Source organism: Hemicordylus capensis, chromosome 6 (assembly GCF_027244095.1).
Source record: "Hemicordylus capensis ecotype Gifberg chromosome 6, rHemCap1.1.pri, whole genome shotgun sequence".
Classification (NCBI taxonomy): Eukaryota; Metazoa; Chordata; class Lepidosauria; order Squamata; family Cordylidae; genus Hemicordylus; species Hemicordylus capensis.
This window is the reverse complement of record NC_069662.1, coordinates 92,363,787-92,380,944: the sequence shown is the minus strand read 5'-3', so window position 1 is coordinate 92,380,944 and position 17,158 is coordinate 92,363,787. Positions and strand designations below refer to the sequence as shown.

The 17,158-nt window shown below is 44.4% G+C and overlaps 1 protein-coding gene across 4 annotated transcripts in view; it reads right to left on the bottom strand.

Annotated features, from left to right (window-relative positions):
- PDE1C (phosphodiesterase 1C) overlaps positions 1–14,154 on the bottom strand; it is a 427,197-nt gene extending 413,043 nt beyond the window's left edge. For 2 of the 4 annotated variants that reach the window (XM_053265118.1, XM_053265119.1), the window contains exon 1: positions 13,916–14,154. In XM_053265118.1, the coding sequence (XP_053121093.1) occupies positions 13,916–14,000 (85 nt within the window). In that variant the 5' untranslated portion in view covers positions 14,001–14,154. The remainder of the gene's footprint in view (positions 1–13,915) is intronic. The other 2 variants (XR_008310343.1, XM_053265122.1) reach the window with 2 other exon arrangements.
- Between the last annotated feature and the right edge of the window lie 3,004 nt (positions 14,155–17,158).

Sequence of the window (17,158 nt, the reverse complement as noted above, 5' to 3'; positions counted from 1 at the left end):
GACAGGGTTTATTCAGGAAAAAACTGCAATTTCTCCTCCTTTCCTTTCCTTTTCCTTTCTGACTCCATCTCTAACACTCTCTACAGGATCCCCACTGGGACAAACTTCTAAACAACAAAAAATAAAATATACTGGTTAGAATACAACACATCCTTTCCCTTTATAACAACCAGAACTGAATTGATTTAAACATCAGCGACAAAATCTTCAAGTCTTTTAGGTGGCCTCCTGTCAGGCACACGTCTCCTAATTATTGGGTTCTCTGGAACAGGAGCTGTCAGTGATGTTCATTCTGTGAAGAGGATTGTCCATCACTTTCATCAGCCTCCCCTTGAGGTCAGAACTGGAGGCAAGATCAAAGTCCTCTCCAGTTCCTATCTCGAGACTAGACTCCCTTCCCTCTTTTCTCATAGTATGTATGCTGGAAAGTTTCAAATGTTGCATTTCTTTCCATCACCCAATATGACAGAATCTCCTCGGATTTTGATTATTTGTTCTGGTCCAGAATATTGGGAATATCCCTTTCTCACTTTATAAGGCAGCCATACTTGAAAAATGTCTCCCTCCTAAAATGTTTGCTGTTTCACACCTTGTTTCTGATCCACATACAATTTGTATTTTTGTTGCTTCTCCCTTACCTGGTCACAAATATCATAGGAACATAGGAAACTGCCATATACTGAGTCAGACCATTGGTCTATCTAGCTCAGTTTTGTCTTCACAGACTGGCAGCAACTTCTCCAAGGTTGCAGGCAGGAATCTCTCTCAGCCCTATCTTGGAGAAGCAAGGGAGGGAACTTGAAACCTTCTGCTCTTCCCAGAGTGGCTTCATCCCCTGAGGGGAATATCTTGCAGTGCTGACACATGAAGTCTCCTATTCAGATGCAACCAGGGCAGACCCTGCTTAGCTTGCTACCACAAGACCAGCTCTCCTCTCCACAAGGATGAGATGGCATGGAAAGCCCTATCAGTTGTTGCTATTGTGTAAGTTTGGTGGTAGCTTTGCATCCTCTCAGAGTTTCAAAAGGTGGTTTTCCTGTAATGGAATGAGTAGTTCAATAAGCAAATAGAGTTTCGCGGATTGCCTCTTTCCAGGATTGTTGTTGTGCAGTAGCCAGTTGTAAACTTTCTTTCACAAATCTTTTCAATTTTCCACTAAGCCATTTGCTCGAGGATAGTTGTATGTTTTATCTCATAGTTATGCAAATATCGCTCCATTTCAAATGAGGTAAGCTGTGTCCCATTGTCAGTAACTAGTTCTTTAAGAAAACCATAGAACATAGAAATAGCCCAGCTGGATCAGGCCCAAGGCCTATCTAGTCCAGCATCCTGTTTCCCACAGTGGCCCACCAGATGCCTCTGAGAAGCTCACAGGCAAAAGGTAAGGGCATGCCCTCTCTCTTGTTACTGCTCCCCTGCAACTGGAATTCAGAGGCATGGTGCCTCTGAGGCTGGAGACACCAGACTAGTAGCCATTGATAGACCTGTCCTCCATGAATTTGTCTAAGCCCCCTTTTAAAGCCATCCAGACTGGCGGCTCTCACCACATCTTGTGGCAGATAATTCCATAGATTATTTATACACTGTGTGGAAAAGTACTTCCTTTTGTCGGTCCTAATTTTCCAGACCTTCTGTTTCAGGGGATTAGCCCTGGTTCTAGTGTTGTGAAAGAGGGAGAACATTTTCTTTCTGTCCACTCTCTCTCTACTCCATGCATAATTTTATAGTCCTCTATCATCTCTTTCCATAGTCTCCTTTTTTCTAAATTTATCTCGCAAAAACTACAGCCATCAACTGGATAACCTTGTTTGTAGTAATGTTGTCAGCAAATGAAACTTCTGGACACCTGGAATAGTAATCCACCATCACTATAACAAACCTTTGGTTTGTGGGTTGGTTATCAAAAGGCCCTATTATATCCAGAGCAGGGGTGTAGCTATAACTGATAGGATGGGTTCAAAGAACCCAGCTCCTGAGGGGCCCCCAGCCCCACCCCTCCCTATTTTCTTCATTATCTCCTTCACTCCGAGGGGCGAACACAGGCCCCCTCTCCCCTAGCTTTGCCTCTGATCCAGAGCAAGTTTTTCCCAGGTACTATTGGTATGCTCTGCTGGAGTCAAGGGTAGCAAAAGCCTTTCTGTGACTTGTCAGATACAGCAGAAGCCAGACAGTGCCATTTTCAACATGTTTGTCCATACCTGCCACCAAAAACTTTACCTGATCCACTTTTTAGTCAAGTTCCTGCCCAGGTGATCTCTGTGGGCAATTTTGATCACTTTTGCTTGTAAGAAAGTTGGGACCACCAAATGATCAGTCCTCAGCACCAGCTCATTGGGGAGGCACAGCTCACTTGCTACGTGCATGTATGGTTGAAGATGTTCAGGTATCTTGTTTCTGCGTGGCCATCCATTAGTTATGTAAGTTTTAAGTTCCGTAAGCACTTCTGTAAGCATGTCTGAAAACTAGCCATCCAGGATGCATCCCAGTTAAATGCTACATTCTTTTTAAAAAAGAAGACGCAGTGGAGCACCTTTTGAAGCAAATTGTCTAATAAATTTAAAGTAATACTCACAGAGTCATAAAAATGAGCAAAGTGCATCATTGTGTGGTTCTGGTGCTTCCCGAATAGCTTTCACCAAGTCTGTTTGGGGATGTATGCCACTCTGATATATTGTTTGTCCCAAGTACGTCACCGGTGTGTGCATAACTGACATTTCTCTGCAGAGATAGTAAGTCCGTGTTGTTAGAGTTTTCTTAAGACTCCCGTCAGTTTAGCATCATGCTCCTCAATGGTTTTGCCATACACTAAAAGATCATCCTGAAAGTAAGTCATGCCATCCACTGTCCCAAAATTGCATGCATCATTCATTGAAATACCAAAGCTGCAGAGGCTAATCCAAAGGGCAGTCTTTTGTATTGAAAAAGACCCTCTGGGGTAAGGCAGGCTATGTATTTGTGAGAACGGAATTTGATGATTGGAGGAAGACAAGTTCAAAGTTGTGAACACTGAGGCCTCTATTTGAGTAAGCAGCATTTCATTGATATTGGGTAATGGATGACAATCCACTACCATGTTCACATCTCTTAAATCTACATACATTCGGAGTGTACTGTTTGATTTCCACACAAGAACAATGGGAGAGGCCCATTCTGATTAATCAGCAGGCTCTAGGATGTCAGCACATTGTAGTCTTCAGAGCTCCTCTCTAAGTTGTTGGTGCTATGCTATGGACACGCTCCTCACTTTGTGTTGCACAGGTATTGCATTTGCTTCCAACTGCATTTTATGTTTAAAACGTATGGCAGTGCTAGGAGTATCAGCAAAACATCCGAGAAATCAGCAATCATATCAGCATATGGATGCTCCATCATCTGTAATATAGATTCTGTGCTATTTAGGTCTAATACGATCCGTAGATCTTTCTCATGTTTCCAGTCCAGTATTGAGACTCCTTTTGGTGACACATACACTTTCCCTTCTGCAATACATCCTTTGTATTCCAGGACATCAGTGAAGTATCCATTTATGGCAATAGAGGAACTTCCATGCTTGACTAACAAGCAGAAGGTTGCCAGTTCAAATCCCCGCTGGTACTATATTGGGCAGCAGCAGTGATATAGGAAGATGCTGAAAGGCATTATCTCATACTGCGTGGGAGGAGGCAATGGCAAACCCCTCCTGTATTCTACCAAAGAAAACCACAGAGCTCTGTGGGCGCCAGGAATCGAATTTGACTTGATGACACATTTTACCTTTTACATATCCCCATGGGTGGATGTCTGAAGGATGCAGGTGCAGATCTTGAGTTTCTTGTAAAGTAGATGGGAAATCATAGTGTACAGAGAACCAGAATCAGCCATCATGCATATTTCATGGCCATGAAGTTTTACTTCACAATGTGGAGAAGCAGGCTCTGATTCTGTCACACTTAAAACGCTGTCAGGAAGTGGTTCAGCTGCCCCCTGCTTATCATATAGTGAATCAGTAATGGAGTGGACAGCAGACTTGCAAAACTTAGCAAAGTGCCCGCTTTTCTTGCACCTGTTGCAAGTGACCTCCATGCAGAACAGTGAGCAAAATTGGCTCCACTTTCTGGGGAAGTGCCATATAGGAAACATAGGAAACTGCCATATACTGAGTCAGACCATTGGTCTATCTAGCTCAGTATTGTCTTCACAGACTGGCAGTGGCTTCTCCAAGGTTGCAGGTAGGAATCTCTCTTGGCCCTATCTTGGAGAAGCCAGAGAGGGAACTTGAAACCTTCTGCTCTTCCCAGAGCGACTTCATCCCCTGGGGGGAATATCTTGCAGTGCTCACACATGAAGTCTCCCATTCAGATGCAACCAGGGCAGATTCTGCTTAGCTATGGGGACAAGTCATGCTTGCTACCACAAGACCAGCTCTCCTCTCCCAAGAAGAAGATATATCTCCCATATAAGAAGATCAGGATTACATATCTCCCATATCTCCCATATAAGAAGATCAGGATTGGAAGGATTTAGACTGAACAGCCTGGATTTCAGGCGGCTGGTTCTGGGGTACCAAATAAAGTGATTTGGCACAGAAAAGAGCATTTTCTACCCTCCTAGCCATCTCTACAACTTTATCCAAGGTAAGTTTCTGCCACAATAGCAGTTTTTCATGCAGTTTAGAGCAGTTTGTTTTCATAACAACCTAATGCCTGACCAGTTCATCAGTAAAGCACTTAAGGCATGCAGCGCTGTGACATACTGATTGATTAGATTCACTAGGCAGTTGGGATCTAGAATAGAACTTGAAAGATTCGGCAATCAAATTCAAGGTAGGGTTGAAATGAGCATCTAAAGCTTGAAGCGCAGCTTCATAAGAATTGGCATCCCTTTCCAAGTTGTCAAGAAAGGGCAAATGATTGGACTTCAGGGCCCAGGTAGTGAATCAATATAGAATCAATATAGCTATAGGTAGTGAATCAATATAGCTTGAATCAATATAGCCTTCTGCTTGGCTGGAATAAAATCAGGGGTCTATAGTGAGAAGGTAACCTCCATTGTTTCCAGCGAAGAGCATGTTCTTCTGGGGTAAACATGGGGGAAAAGTTGATGGGATCTGAGCCACGCTGCAGTGGGCATCCAATAAACAAGAGTCCAGACTGTTAAGGGTAGGGGGACCTTCAGGGGTTGTGCAGGTTGTGCAACTGCTTCCCCCACAAACATGAATTAATCTTATATAGGTTTAATTAAGGGTTTATTCAGAAACAACTCCATTTTCTCTTTTTCCTTTACCACCCTTTTCCTTTCTGACTCCACCCCCCATATTCTCTACAGGATGTCCACTGGGACTAACTTCTAAACAACAAAACATAAAAGATACAGCATAGAATGCAACAGAAAGCCATCCAAAATCCCTAGTAAACGATGAGGCTCACTTGCTGGCCTTGACAAACTCACAGAAGCGCTTCTCACGAGTAGTGGGAAGCGCCGAGAGGTTGTTTGCGGGGAGAGGAGGCTTAGCCCGCTCTCCCTGCGGATGATCAAGAGGCAGCCCTGGGCAGCCGGATCGGCTGCCCACATAACTGCCAGCTTTGTCAGGGAGCGAGTGGGGGTCGTGGGGATCAGGGGCCGTGTGGCCCCCAGAAGTTCCAGGATGCCCCGCGTGAACGTGCAGCCTCCCGGAGGGGGTCTCCTTGTGTGTCGCCATGGTGCAGAGTCGCGCTATGGCAGTACACGCTACACGATCAGGAAACCCGGGTCAGCGGAGCGCTTGCTCTGCTAACCTGGGCTAAGGGGAGGGCTACTTTGGCGGGCTAGTCGCCAGAGAACCACCAGGCTTGCCCACGAGCCCGCTGGTTCTCACGATGGGGAAAACCCATTCTGGGCTTCTTTCGCCCTGTTTTTCCCCATTGTGAGAATAGCCTCACAGTCTCTCAGTCAAATCTACCTTGCAAGTCTGCAGTGAAGTTAACAGCATCCACTCTGAGCTCCTCAGAGAAAGGGCAGGATAGAAATATGAAATGGCTATAAAGAGTCTGGTCCAGAGTCTTCAAGATCTTTTCTTTTAAACAAATATTCCAATTTTGTTTATATTTGCTTCAAAAGAAGCCACACACATCTCAGTGCTATGGCTAAAGATAGTATAGCCGAAGATTAGAGCTGATCCTAAAATGAGGTGTGCATCCTATGACAGGCAGCCTTACTATTACAAAGAGCTTGCTAATATAGTTTGCCTTGCTAAGTTAAATTGCATGTAACCAGGACAGATAACCAGATCTGATCCTGGTTATTGATCCTGGTTTAATATGGTTTAACCACAGCAGTTTGACCAGGAGCATTTCCAGACAGCAAGCTTTACCATGAGTTTACTGCAGCTGCGAGGCTTTACTGTGAGTTCAAATTTGCCCCCAAGACACAATGCAAAAAGTGGATTTTTTAAACCCCAGACATAAATCGGGCTACATTCTAACATGCAATGAAAAACCCAAATTGTGTCTGGGGTGCTGGCCAATATGCAACACATACCCTCCATTCCAGAGGAGAAGCAAGCTAAAAGGCCTATCTGGAAATGCTCCAGGATTGCTCAGAAATTCCGGGTTTTCACAATCAAATCTCCCAGGCTCAGCGATCCTGGCTAACTCCTTAACCATCAGTGATCCTGATAACTCTTTGACTAGGATTGTCAAGATTGCTAGTGACTGGCAATATTTACTTATTTATTTAAACATTTCTATACCACCCAAAACTTATGTCTCTGGGAGGTTTACAACAAAATAAAAACAAAATAAAACATTCATTAAGACAAAAATGGGGGGGGGACACACATTACAACAATTTAAAATTTTAAAATAATATTTTAAAACAGCATTAAAACCAATTAAAACAACATTAATTCAAAGCCTGGGTGAAGAGATGTGTTTTTAAAGACTTTTTATCCCAAGGGTGACATCCCAAGCTCTGATTGGTCTGGCCACACCCATTTTTTCTGGCTCTGTTCCTGTGCCTTTAATAGCAGCCTGACACACAGCAATTAAGAAAGTGATGCTTTCCTCATAATTTACTGCCACATCAGGAAAAGCTTCACCTGTTAAACTTTGGAGTAGCAATCTCAAATATCTCCCAGATGCTTTGAGGGTTCGCCAAGGCTTTCTAAATGGGAACTACCTCCCACTCATTTCCTACTTATTCAAGAGTTCCTCTCCAATACATTAAGATCCCTCTAGACAGCTTGCCAGTGGTACCTTCCATCACTAGAGAAGGGGGGCTACAGTAAGGCCCGTTCCTCCATCCAGTCTCCTCAATGTCAGGAAAAGCTTATCTCGGGTAATCTCTGCTTGAGCATTATGCTCAACTGCTGAAATAAAGAAAAGATTCTACACAGCAACCCAAGGCTTTACCTTTATTCCCCATTGGTTTGGCAAGGCATCAACAACAACGCCCTAGCCCAGAAGGAGGCAATGTGTGGCTCTCCAGATGCTGCAGAATGACAACTCTCATCACCCCCAGCCACAATGCAGTACAGCTGGGGATGATGGGAGTTGTAGTTCAGCAACATCTGGAGAGCCACATGTTGCCTACCTCTGCTCTAGCCCAACTTTGCAAAGTAGGGTCTCTTTCCCTTTGATTACCATGAGGTTTGGGGGTTGTTTTTTTACATTTTATATCCCGCTCTTCCTCCAAGGAGCCCAGAGCGGTGTACTACATACTTGAGTTTCTCTTTCACAACAACCCTGTGAAGTAGGTTAAGCTGAGAGAGAAGTGACTGGCCCAGAGTCACCCAGCTAGTCTCATGGCTGAATGGGGATTTGAACTCGGGTCTCCCCGGTCCTAGTCCAGCACTCTAACCACTACACCACACTGGCTCTGAAGTGAAGAAAAGGGTGAAGAAAACTTTGATGGTTGGACCAGACCACAGGCCTAGAAGAAGAAAGGATACTTCTGAGCAAGTTGCTAAAATTACTGGCACTTCTGCAGTGAGGAAACTATCTTCCTTGGTAGGGAAATTACACTCATTTTCATATTCCTGAAGTTGCTAACTCTTACTGAAGGTTTTTGTGGAGGGGGTTTTTTTGGCCAATATTTGTCACAATATCAAGCCATTAAAGTCTGCAGAATTGCTTTCAGTAGTTACCTGGTGATGGTTGCCAATTCCTGGGTTCTCCAGGCCAGTTATGGAGAGTTGGCAACCTTGCCAATTCTATCTGTTTATCAGGAAAGGCCCATTTTCTTGTATATGTCCCTGGTAAATCATTGCTTTTATTCTGATCTTTAGGGACAAGGAGTGGGGGGGTGCCTTTTTAAAAAGTGTGCTACATGGGCTCTAGAATACAGTGGCTTCTTTTCTTCCATCACCCCTTCATATTCAGATAGCAAATGTGCACAGTGTGGTTGAGTTTCAGCTATTCTATAATAAAAACTATCAGATTCATTGAATAGTTAAACATTCTCTTAACACTTTTTAAAGGAAATTATTATGGTTAAGCTTTTCAACATGCAGGACAAGTTATTACAGAAAGGAATGTGCTGCTTATACACTGGCCCCAATGTGAGTTGTTCTAAACCAGCGTTTCCCAACCAGCGTGCCGTGGGACACTCACTGATAATGACTTGCTTTGAGTCCACTGCAAAAATGGGAAGTTCCCCACATTTGTATCTGATTCCACCCATACTGCACAGGGAAGGCAGTTTAAACTCCTGACTTTTCCAGCTGATTTGCCCCATAATACACCAGGTTGGGGGGGGGGATAAATCAAAGTAATGCTGCAGCTTTGTCATTAAAAAAAAATGCTCCCAGGTGAGCAGCATGCCCCAATTGTCTTCATTGGGAAACGCTGTTCTAAATACTCAGAAGGGTCCCTATTTTCATCTGTGCCATTTTGGTGGTTATGCATTGTGCCTCACAGACATCCTTTGCTGGTGAGAAGCAACAAAGATGGTTCCTATTCCAACGGTGCCACTGAGCCCCTTCCTGCTGTCACCCAAACACTTCGTAGGTACTTTTGAAGGGCTCAGAAGAGAAGGACCAGAAATTAGAGGGAGACTTGGGGAGGTTAATATACCCAAACACTGACAAAATGGATTCCTTCAGTATCCCAGCTATTCTGCCACCACTGCTGCTGCAGCAGCAAAGCGGAGGGATGAACCCCCTTGCCTGCTCTTTCTGCAATAGGGGTAGAAACCAGGACCAGTTCCAGGGCTGGGGGGGGACCTGAGCAAAGTGCCCTCTGGTGGGCCTCAGCTGACATCACTGGGCCTGCCTAGGTCAACTAGCCCTGGCAAGTTGCTGCAGCAACAGTGGGAATGGTGGTAGACATCAAGTGCAGAACTCTTCTCAACACCAGTGCAGCTCAAGCTACCATTTTGATTCCCCCACAATGCCCTCAGTGGAGCATAACTCTGGAGTGTCACTGCATCAGGAACACTGAACAAGCAGCTCTGGCCACACAAATGTTGAGAGTAGGGCCAATGTCATCAGTCAGTATCACTAGACAGATTCTGGAGGACCCAGGTCCCTCAGAATGGCCCACTGCTGAGGCCTCCCATAGTCTTTGTGTGGGGTAGTAGTGAAGCGGGCCAGCCTGGGTAGGAAGAGCCCCTGAAAGAAACCCCTGAAATCTGGCTGACAGAAGTGCTAGAAAGTAGCAGGGAAATATAGAAGGGAGCCAGTAGTAGCAAGCCTTCTCAGGATGTACAGGCCTCATCATTTACCTGGAAGTGCTCTGTGCTGGGACCTGGTCGGAGCAGAGCTGAAAGGGTATTTCTCTGAAGGATGGCGCATTTCTCACCTTTGCTGCACAAAAGCAAAGGGGGAAACCCCTTCTGCTCTCTGCTGCTACCTCTTGCTCCCACGGGCCCTTCTAGGGTGAGCAGATGGGAAGACAGATGGGTGCAGCATTTCAGAATTACAGTGTGACCAGGCAGACAGAACCCAAGGAATTAGAATGTTTTATGTAATATTGTTAGTATGGTTGGAAACGTTTCACCTGGAGTCATAGCAAGCTAGGATCAGGAGCTTTCCTCTAATGCAAAAGTAACGTTCCATCAAACTCAAGGTCCAGTTTCACAACAGTCAATCAGCTTTCAGATTTCTATCAAACAAGCATGGCCTGTACCCAGTTTAATTACACCTACTCATTTCTATGTAAACTGCTTTGGGATTTTTTGTTTAAAAGGCAGTATATAATATTCTGCTACTATTACGGATATTTATATACCGCTCTTCAACCAAAGCGGTTTACGTAGAAAAATAAATAATCCATAAATAAGATGTCCCCCTGTCCCCAAAGGGCTCACAATCTAAAAAAGAAACATACGGCAGATATCAGCAACAGCCACTGGAGGGATGCTGTGCTGGGGTTGGATAGGGCCAGTTGCTCTCCCCCTGCTAAATATAATCACCACTTTTAAAAGGTATCTCTTCACTTAGTGAGCAGGGGTATGAATACGATGTTCATTCTCCTAGTAGGTTCTAAGAACAAGCACCCTGAACTAAGATGCCTCTAAATACCAGATGCAAGGGAGCAACAGCAGGAGAGAGGACATCCCCTCATCTCTTGCTTGTGGGCTTCTCAGAGGCATTTGGTGGGCCACTGTGGAAAACAGGATGTTGGACTAAAGAGGCCTTGAGCCTGATCCAGAAGTTCTGTTCTTATGTTATGTTAACTAAGTGTGCAACTGCATCTTAATCACATAAGAAGTTTGCTCAAACTTTCTGGGCATTCATTCCTATTGTTTTAGGGATGTGCATGAGCCAGTTTGGTGCCTCCTCTGGGAAGTGCTGAACCTGCTCAGGCTCCAGCATTCAAGCCGGCTCAATGGGGCAGGGAACAGTTCACTTAAGGGATCAACAAGGAGCTACTTACCTTCTCCTCCTCACCCCGCCGCTTTTCTGTGCACTTGCCCATGCACGTGTGTCAGCCACGTGCGTGCCAACACCGTGCGGGGGCTGCAGGGAACAGCTCCGCAGCACTGCTAGGCCGGTTGGGGACTGGGTGGGATGTGGTGGGATGTGGAGGAGCAAGTAAGGAGCTCCTAACCAGTTTCTTAAGGGAACCGCACCCCGCCAGCCGGTGCATGAGCCATTTGTGCACATCTCTAACTATTATAGCACACCCAAATGATGAGAGCCAGCGTGGTGTAGTGGTTAGAGTGCTGGACTAGGACCGGGGAGACCCGAGTTCAAATCCCCATTCAGCCATGAAACTAGCTGGGTGACTCTGGGCCAGTCACTTCTCTCTCAGCCTAGCCTACTTCACAGGGTTGTTGTGAAAGAGAAACTCAAGTATGTAGTACACCGCTCTGGGCTCTTTGGAGGAAGAGTGGGATATAAATGTAATAATAATAAAAATAATAATAAATCTCCCGAAGCACACTTATCATCTTCTATCCTCTGAATACATGACAATTATCTACATGATTATGAAACTTAATGCAAATCTCAGTTCAAGCATGAACTCACCAGGTGACCTTGGCAAGCAACTGCCTCTCAGCCTCAGCCCTTCTCCCCTGTCTACAATAGTTGGATCTACCCTACAGGGTTGTTCTGAAGATTATGGAGATAATGTAACTAAAATACTTTGATTATTCAAAAGTGCTGAATAAATGCTAAATGTTCTGATAATTTGGGTTTTTCTTGTGTGTATGTGTGTTTCATTGTTGTGGCTAAGTTAATGTAAATATTTTAGGATAGTGTAGTTTTAAAGATTGTAGAAATGTATAGACAATAAAAATTTTAATCCATGGCCATCATGCAGCAAAATTCAGCACTCTTGGTTGCAATCCAATTTATTGTTGCCAAAACCTAAGGGGTATACTCGTGGGTCAAATGAGCCGTAACCCAAAGTTTGGCTTTTAAAAAGCCAAATCTGGCAACAGAGCATCCCTGGGAGTTAGCCCCATTGAATTAGTTGGACTTCCTTCTGAGTAAACATGGATAGGTACAGGCTACACATCTCATTGATCTTAGACAGGAGAGTTAAGCACAGGTATTCTCCTGAAATCAATGGAATCGCTTACCCCTGTTAAATAGGTAAGAGGTAACTTTTTAAAGTGGAGGCTCACTTCTATTAAGTAGAGGGAGAATAACTCTGTCTATTCAGCCCTGAACAGCATCTCTCCAGGGACTGTTGCAGGTGTCTCCTTTTTGTGATTTTTTTTTTTTTTTAAGACTGTGTGGACAGTCTTTGGGACAGGGAACCATCTTCTATTTTCTTTTGCAAGTTTTAAATGCTTTAAGAACTTTTTTTGTTGAAAAGCAGTATATACACATTGATTAATAATAATTAATAATAAATATGCTTAAATTCATGCCCCATGCCTTCAGTTGGTCTTCAAACCTCAAAAGCAGAAAGAGCAAAATAATGCAATTATCAATGCTTTTAATTTTTCTTTAAAGAATAATCAGCCTCCATATATTTGGGCATCCCAACACATTATTACCAACTTAGAATATTTAGTCTTCTTAGTAATCTCTATTTTGTTTTCAGCTCTTAAACCACAAACAATATTTGTGTTTGTCCTGCTCCTCTCCAAATACTTGCATGAGCAAAAGAAATTCACACCATGCACCTGCAGCAACATTTTCCAAGAGCACATGTTCTAATTTTCAAATAGCTCTTAAGGCAACTTAGGTTTCGCAACTGTAGAGCACAATATGAGAGACAGCAGAAAGACCCAGGCAAAGGTTTTTGCACATCTCCATCACAAAACTTTCTGTCCATCTGGAATTAAACTCTTATGTTTTTAACGCCAACATCAGTCTGAAATAACAATGTGTAGGAGCTACATAAGCAGTATCTGGTCATGATCTATAGAAGATAATAAAAGTGAAGCCACATTGATTTGAGGCTCGCCAATCTGAGGCTCCTGATGCACTGATTCCTCATAAATTATCCACTCAGATTACCAAAAAAAAAAAACACCCAAAAAACAAAGTCAGCAAGATTGCTTGCTTTGTTAAGATATACAGGGATTTGTTTAGTGTGTTTAGTCAAATGCAAAGTTCAGCCTGCTTGGTTTACCTTAGGAGTTCAGCCTTTGCACAGCAAGACTGACATGGGGGTGGGGGGAAGAAGGGAAAGGGAGGCACCTGTTGCTCTGGTAAGTTTTTCTTTCTTTCCCCAGTAAGTTATGAGTGGGGCAAACTGATCCTAAGCTTAAAGCACTTATTAAGTTTATGAAAGGGTTTAATTTGAGGCTTGGTTCAGCCCTAGAATTTTTTGAATGCCTGACACCAAAATGATCAGAAATACAAAAGTTTCTCTGAGCACGTGCAGAGTGTCTACACCCACTGTTGAGTAACCACAGGCAGCCTTTCACATGGCTGGGATTGGGAAGTCAGAGGAGATGGCTTCCACACAGACCTGAGCTCCAGCTCCTCTCTTTAGAAATTATCCACTGATTGCAACAGGGGTGAAGGGGGATGGATGAGATTTGTGTCTTGTCTTTCCATCCCCATGTCTTTTCCTTTCACATGTTAAAGGGCAGTTTCAGGAAGGGTTTGGTTGGGCACAGCAAACTGAAAGCAGTCATGGATTTGGAAACCTTGCTAAGATCTCAGTAAGAAAAGCAAAGACATTTGGGGCACGCACAGGGCTCCTGTTCCTGAGCATGTCGGAAGGAAATGCAGCAAACACGTTGGAAATATGTAATCCTAAAAACACAGGCTTTCCTGTGATAAAGGCGGCTCTAAAGAAACCAAAGTTCCACCTCTCTCTCCACAGAGCTGTGCCAAAGCACAAAGCATGGTGGCAAAAGAGACCTTGCCCGACCCAGAGAGAGTCAATAAAAGCAGCAGAGGGACAGAGCAAAGCAAAAGTTAACAGGACGGCGTGACATCTTCCAAAAGGCATCTTGGGCAAACCTCCTCCTCCTCTCCTCCTCCATCCCCGTTATTTTTCCTGACTGGAGACCGAAGGCTAAGAAAACACCCTCACAAAGTGCTCACCGATTGTGAAGCTGTAGCCATCAATGCTGAAAGTGGCACTCCGGCATTTTTTAAATCCTTCTTTTCTGCTGCTTGCCTCGGTCATGATGATGATCCTGCCAGGAAGGATGCTAGCAGCGAGAGCAGCAGAAGCTCTGGCTACAGCAATCGCAGCCTCTCTCTCCTTGTGGGATGGGAGCTTTTCTGAGCTGGCAATTAGTTGCCCTTGAATATCTCCCGTTGGCAGCACTCACAGCCGACTTCACATATCTCCTAATACAAAGCACTGAATCCGGGGGGGGGGGGAGAGAGAGAGAGAGACGTCCCTGGCAGTATTTCTCCACCCCCTAAGACTGTCACGGCACCATGTTACTGACATACCTACTCAGAGTTTTAAGCCACCGATTATAGAAGCTGGGATTCAAAACATAACTGCAGTTAACATGAACGCTGCTGAGTCAAACCAACCCAAGGTATATGTTACTTATCCATGTAGGTGTTTGATTCAAAAAGTGGCGCAGCGGGGAAGTGCTTGACTGACAAGCAGAAAGTTGCCGGTTCGAATCCCCACTGGTATGTTTCCCAGACTATGGGAAACGCCTATATCGGGTGATATAGGAAGATGCTGAAAGGCATCATCTCATACTGTGCGGGAGGAGGCAATGGTAAACCCCTCCTGTATTCTACCAAAGAAAACCACAGGGCTCTGTGGGCCTCAGGAGTCGGAATCAACGTGACGGCACACTTTAGCTTTACTTTATGGAGCATACAATGCTGCTGGGATAGAAGTAGGCTCACCGCTTCTTACCATTCATAAGCCTGCTGCAAAGGAACTCTGAAGGTTTGTAGCCTAAACAGTTACTGGATGGAGAATGTAGAAAGCATAGTCCAGTCTCAAAATGGTCCATACACCATTTTGCTCCACCTGCCTAAAGCATCTGCATAAAGGAAAGCAGGAAAACATGATTGTTTGGGGAGGGTTCCCCCCACCCAGAAGCTGGTTCTGTAGTCATCTGCCCTGCTATTGTGATTTCTTGTGGGTTCATAGAGTTACTAGGTCCAGAACTTGAGAAGGTTCTTTTCCATCTAATCAAGCAAGTTTATTACTACTGCTACTACTACTACTACTATGCATATTTATATACCGCTTTTCAACCAGAATTTCCAAAGCAGTTTACACAGAAACAAATAAAATGTTCCCGACTCCAAACGGCTCACTATCTTAAAAACAAAAGCATAAGGAAGCAACAGCCACTGGAGAGCTGGTCTTGTAGTAGCAAGCATGACTTGTCCCCTTAGGTAAGCAGAGTCGACCCTGGTTGCTTATGAATGGGAGACTTGATGTGTGAGCACTGTCACTCTAGGTATGGTATTCCCCTTAGGGGATAGAGCCACTCTGGGAAGAGCAGAAGGCTCCAAATTCCTTCCCTGGCCTCTCCAAGATAGGACAAGATATATTTTTTTTATTATAGGACAAGATTTTTTTATTGAACCAACAAGCTACCAAAGCATACAGTACGTTGCCAAAGCACAATTATATACAAAGTGGTTGTTTGTACATGTTATATCTACAAAGATTTACACACAAGATAGGGCTGAGAGAAATTCCTGCCTGCAACCTTGGAGAAGCCTCTGCCAGTCTGTGTAGACAATACTGAGCTAGATAGACGAAGGGTCTGACTCAGTATATGGCAGCTTCCTATGTACCTATGAGAGGTGCTGTGCTGGGGCCAGTTGTTCTCCTCTTGCTAAATATAAGATAATCATCACTTGAAAAAGGTGCCTCTTTGCTCAGCTAGCAACTAGAATACTTGCTTGTTTGTAAGAAGAAAATGGAATATATGAGCTATACCTGGAGCAGTTCCATCCAGGGGTGTTGCCCCAACTGAACAGGGTGGGGGGCAAATGTCCCTGGGGGAAAATGGGCCTGCCAGCTGAGTGACAGCTTGTTCTTCAGTCCGTGTTCCCATCTCTCTGAAGATTTGCATTTTTTGTCCCCGGCCCACCCCAACCTTGCTATGGCCTCTAGGTTAATTAATGACTTTAAAAAGAGGAATTCCATTGGCTCTTGCTGTCTCTATTTGCTGAAATCTCTCCTTGATAAGCCCTTTCCCTATTTATTGACTGTAAAAGTTTCTTTGGGGGTAAGGAGATTTTGTTGGAGGAGAAAAGAGAATTATTTGTTTGTTTACAGCCCTATGGGGTAAGCAGGTGGGGGCTGGCATGGAGGGGGACAAACACAGGCCCATCCTCCCCAGCTATTAACATTTAAGAAATAAAAATATAATTTTTAAATTAAAATTTTCTATTAATTAATTATATTTTTAATTTTAAAATTGACCTCGCCCCCCACGCACCAAGTCATGTTTGGTTTTGGCCCACCAGGGCATTTGAGTTGTGCACCCCTGATCTAAAAGATTCCCTACTATGGAAAAGCACACACCGGGGGAAAGCTGGGGGAAAGCACACACAGTGAAATCTTGTCTTCTGTCCAGTCCTGAAAGGTTCAGAAGCCCTCATATTCTGGATTTAGAGGCCATATTGAGGCACAAGGGCTCTCACTGGCTCAGGGGACTCCCTAGTCCCCCTGGGATTCTTCATTTATTTCAAAGGAGGGAACACAAGGGGATCAGTGTTCCCTTTAAGAACACTGTGCATGTGCATGCGCTCACGTGTTTTTTTATGTCCACTCAGTTAATTTTAGATCATCCTCTCACTGAATCAGGAAGGTCCCACACTGAATGCATGTGTGCACACACTGCTTTGATACTGCTGCCCAGAACAAAACATATTCCGCACACAGATGAAATTTTTTTTAGAGAGAACACTGAATGCACAGAGTGCTGCCTTGCTATTGAAGTGAATGGGCAAGTCTGCTTGCCATTGGAAATTCAATCACATGTGCATAGGTAGACCATATGCAGAGGAAAACAAGGCACGGAAATTCCCTCTCCTTGCCACTGTGTAGTAGGGATGTGCAAACAGGTTCGACCCCGAACCAGTTTGATGTCAAACCAGTTCATTTCGATGGTTTGGAGTCAAACCAAACCCCCACTGTTTGGTCCGACCTCATATCGAATCCCCCCCCCAACGGTTTGGGGGGTTTGCGGTTTTTTAAAGTGAAAAAAAAATATTTTTTTACCTTTCTCCCCTTCAGGGGAGTTCCTTGGGCCAGTGAGGGGGTCCGTGGAGATTCCCCCTCCCTCCGCCAGCCTCCATAATCACCCCCTCCGTCCATTTCAGCTGGTTTTTCAGCCCATTCAG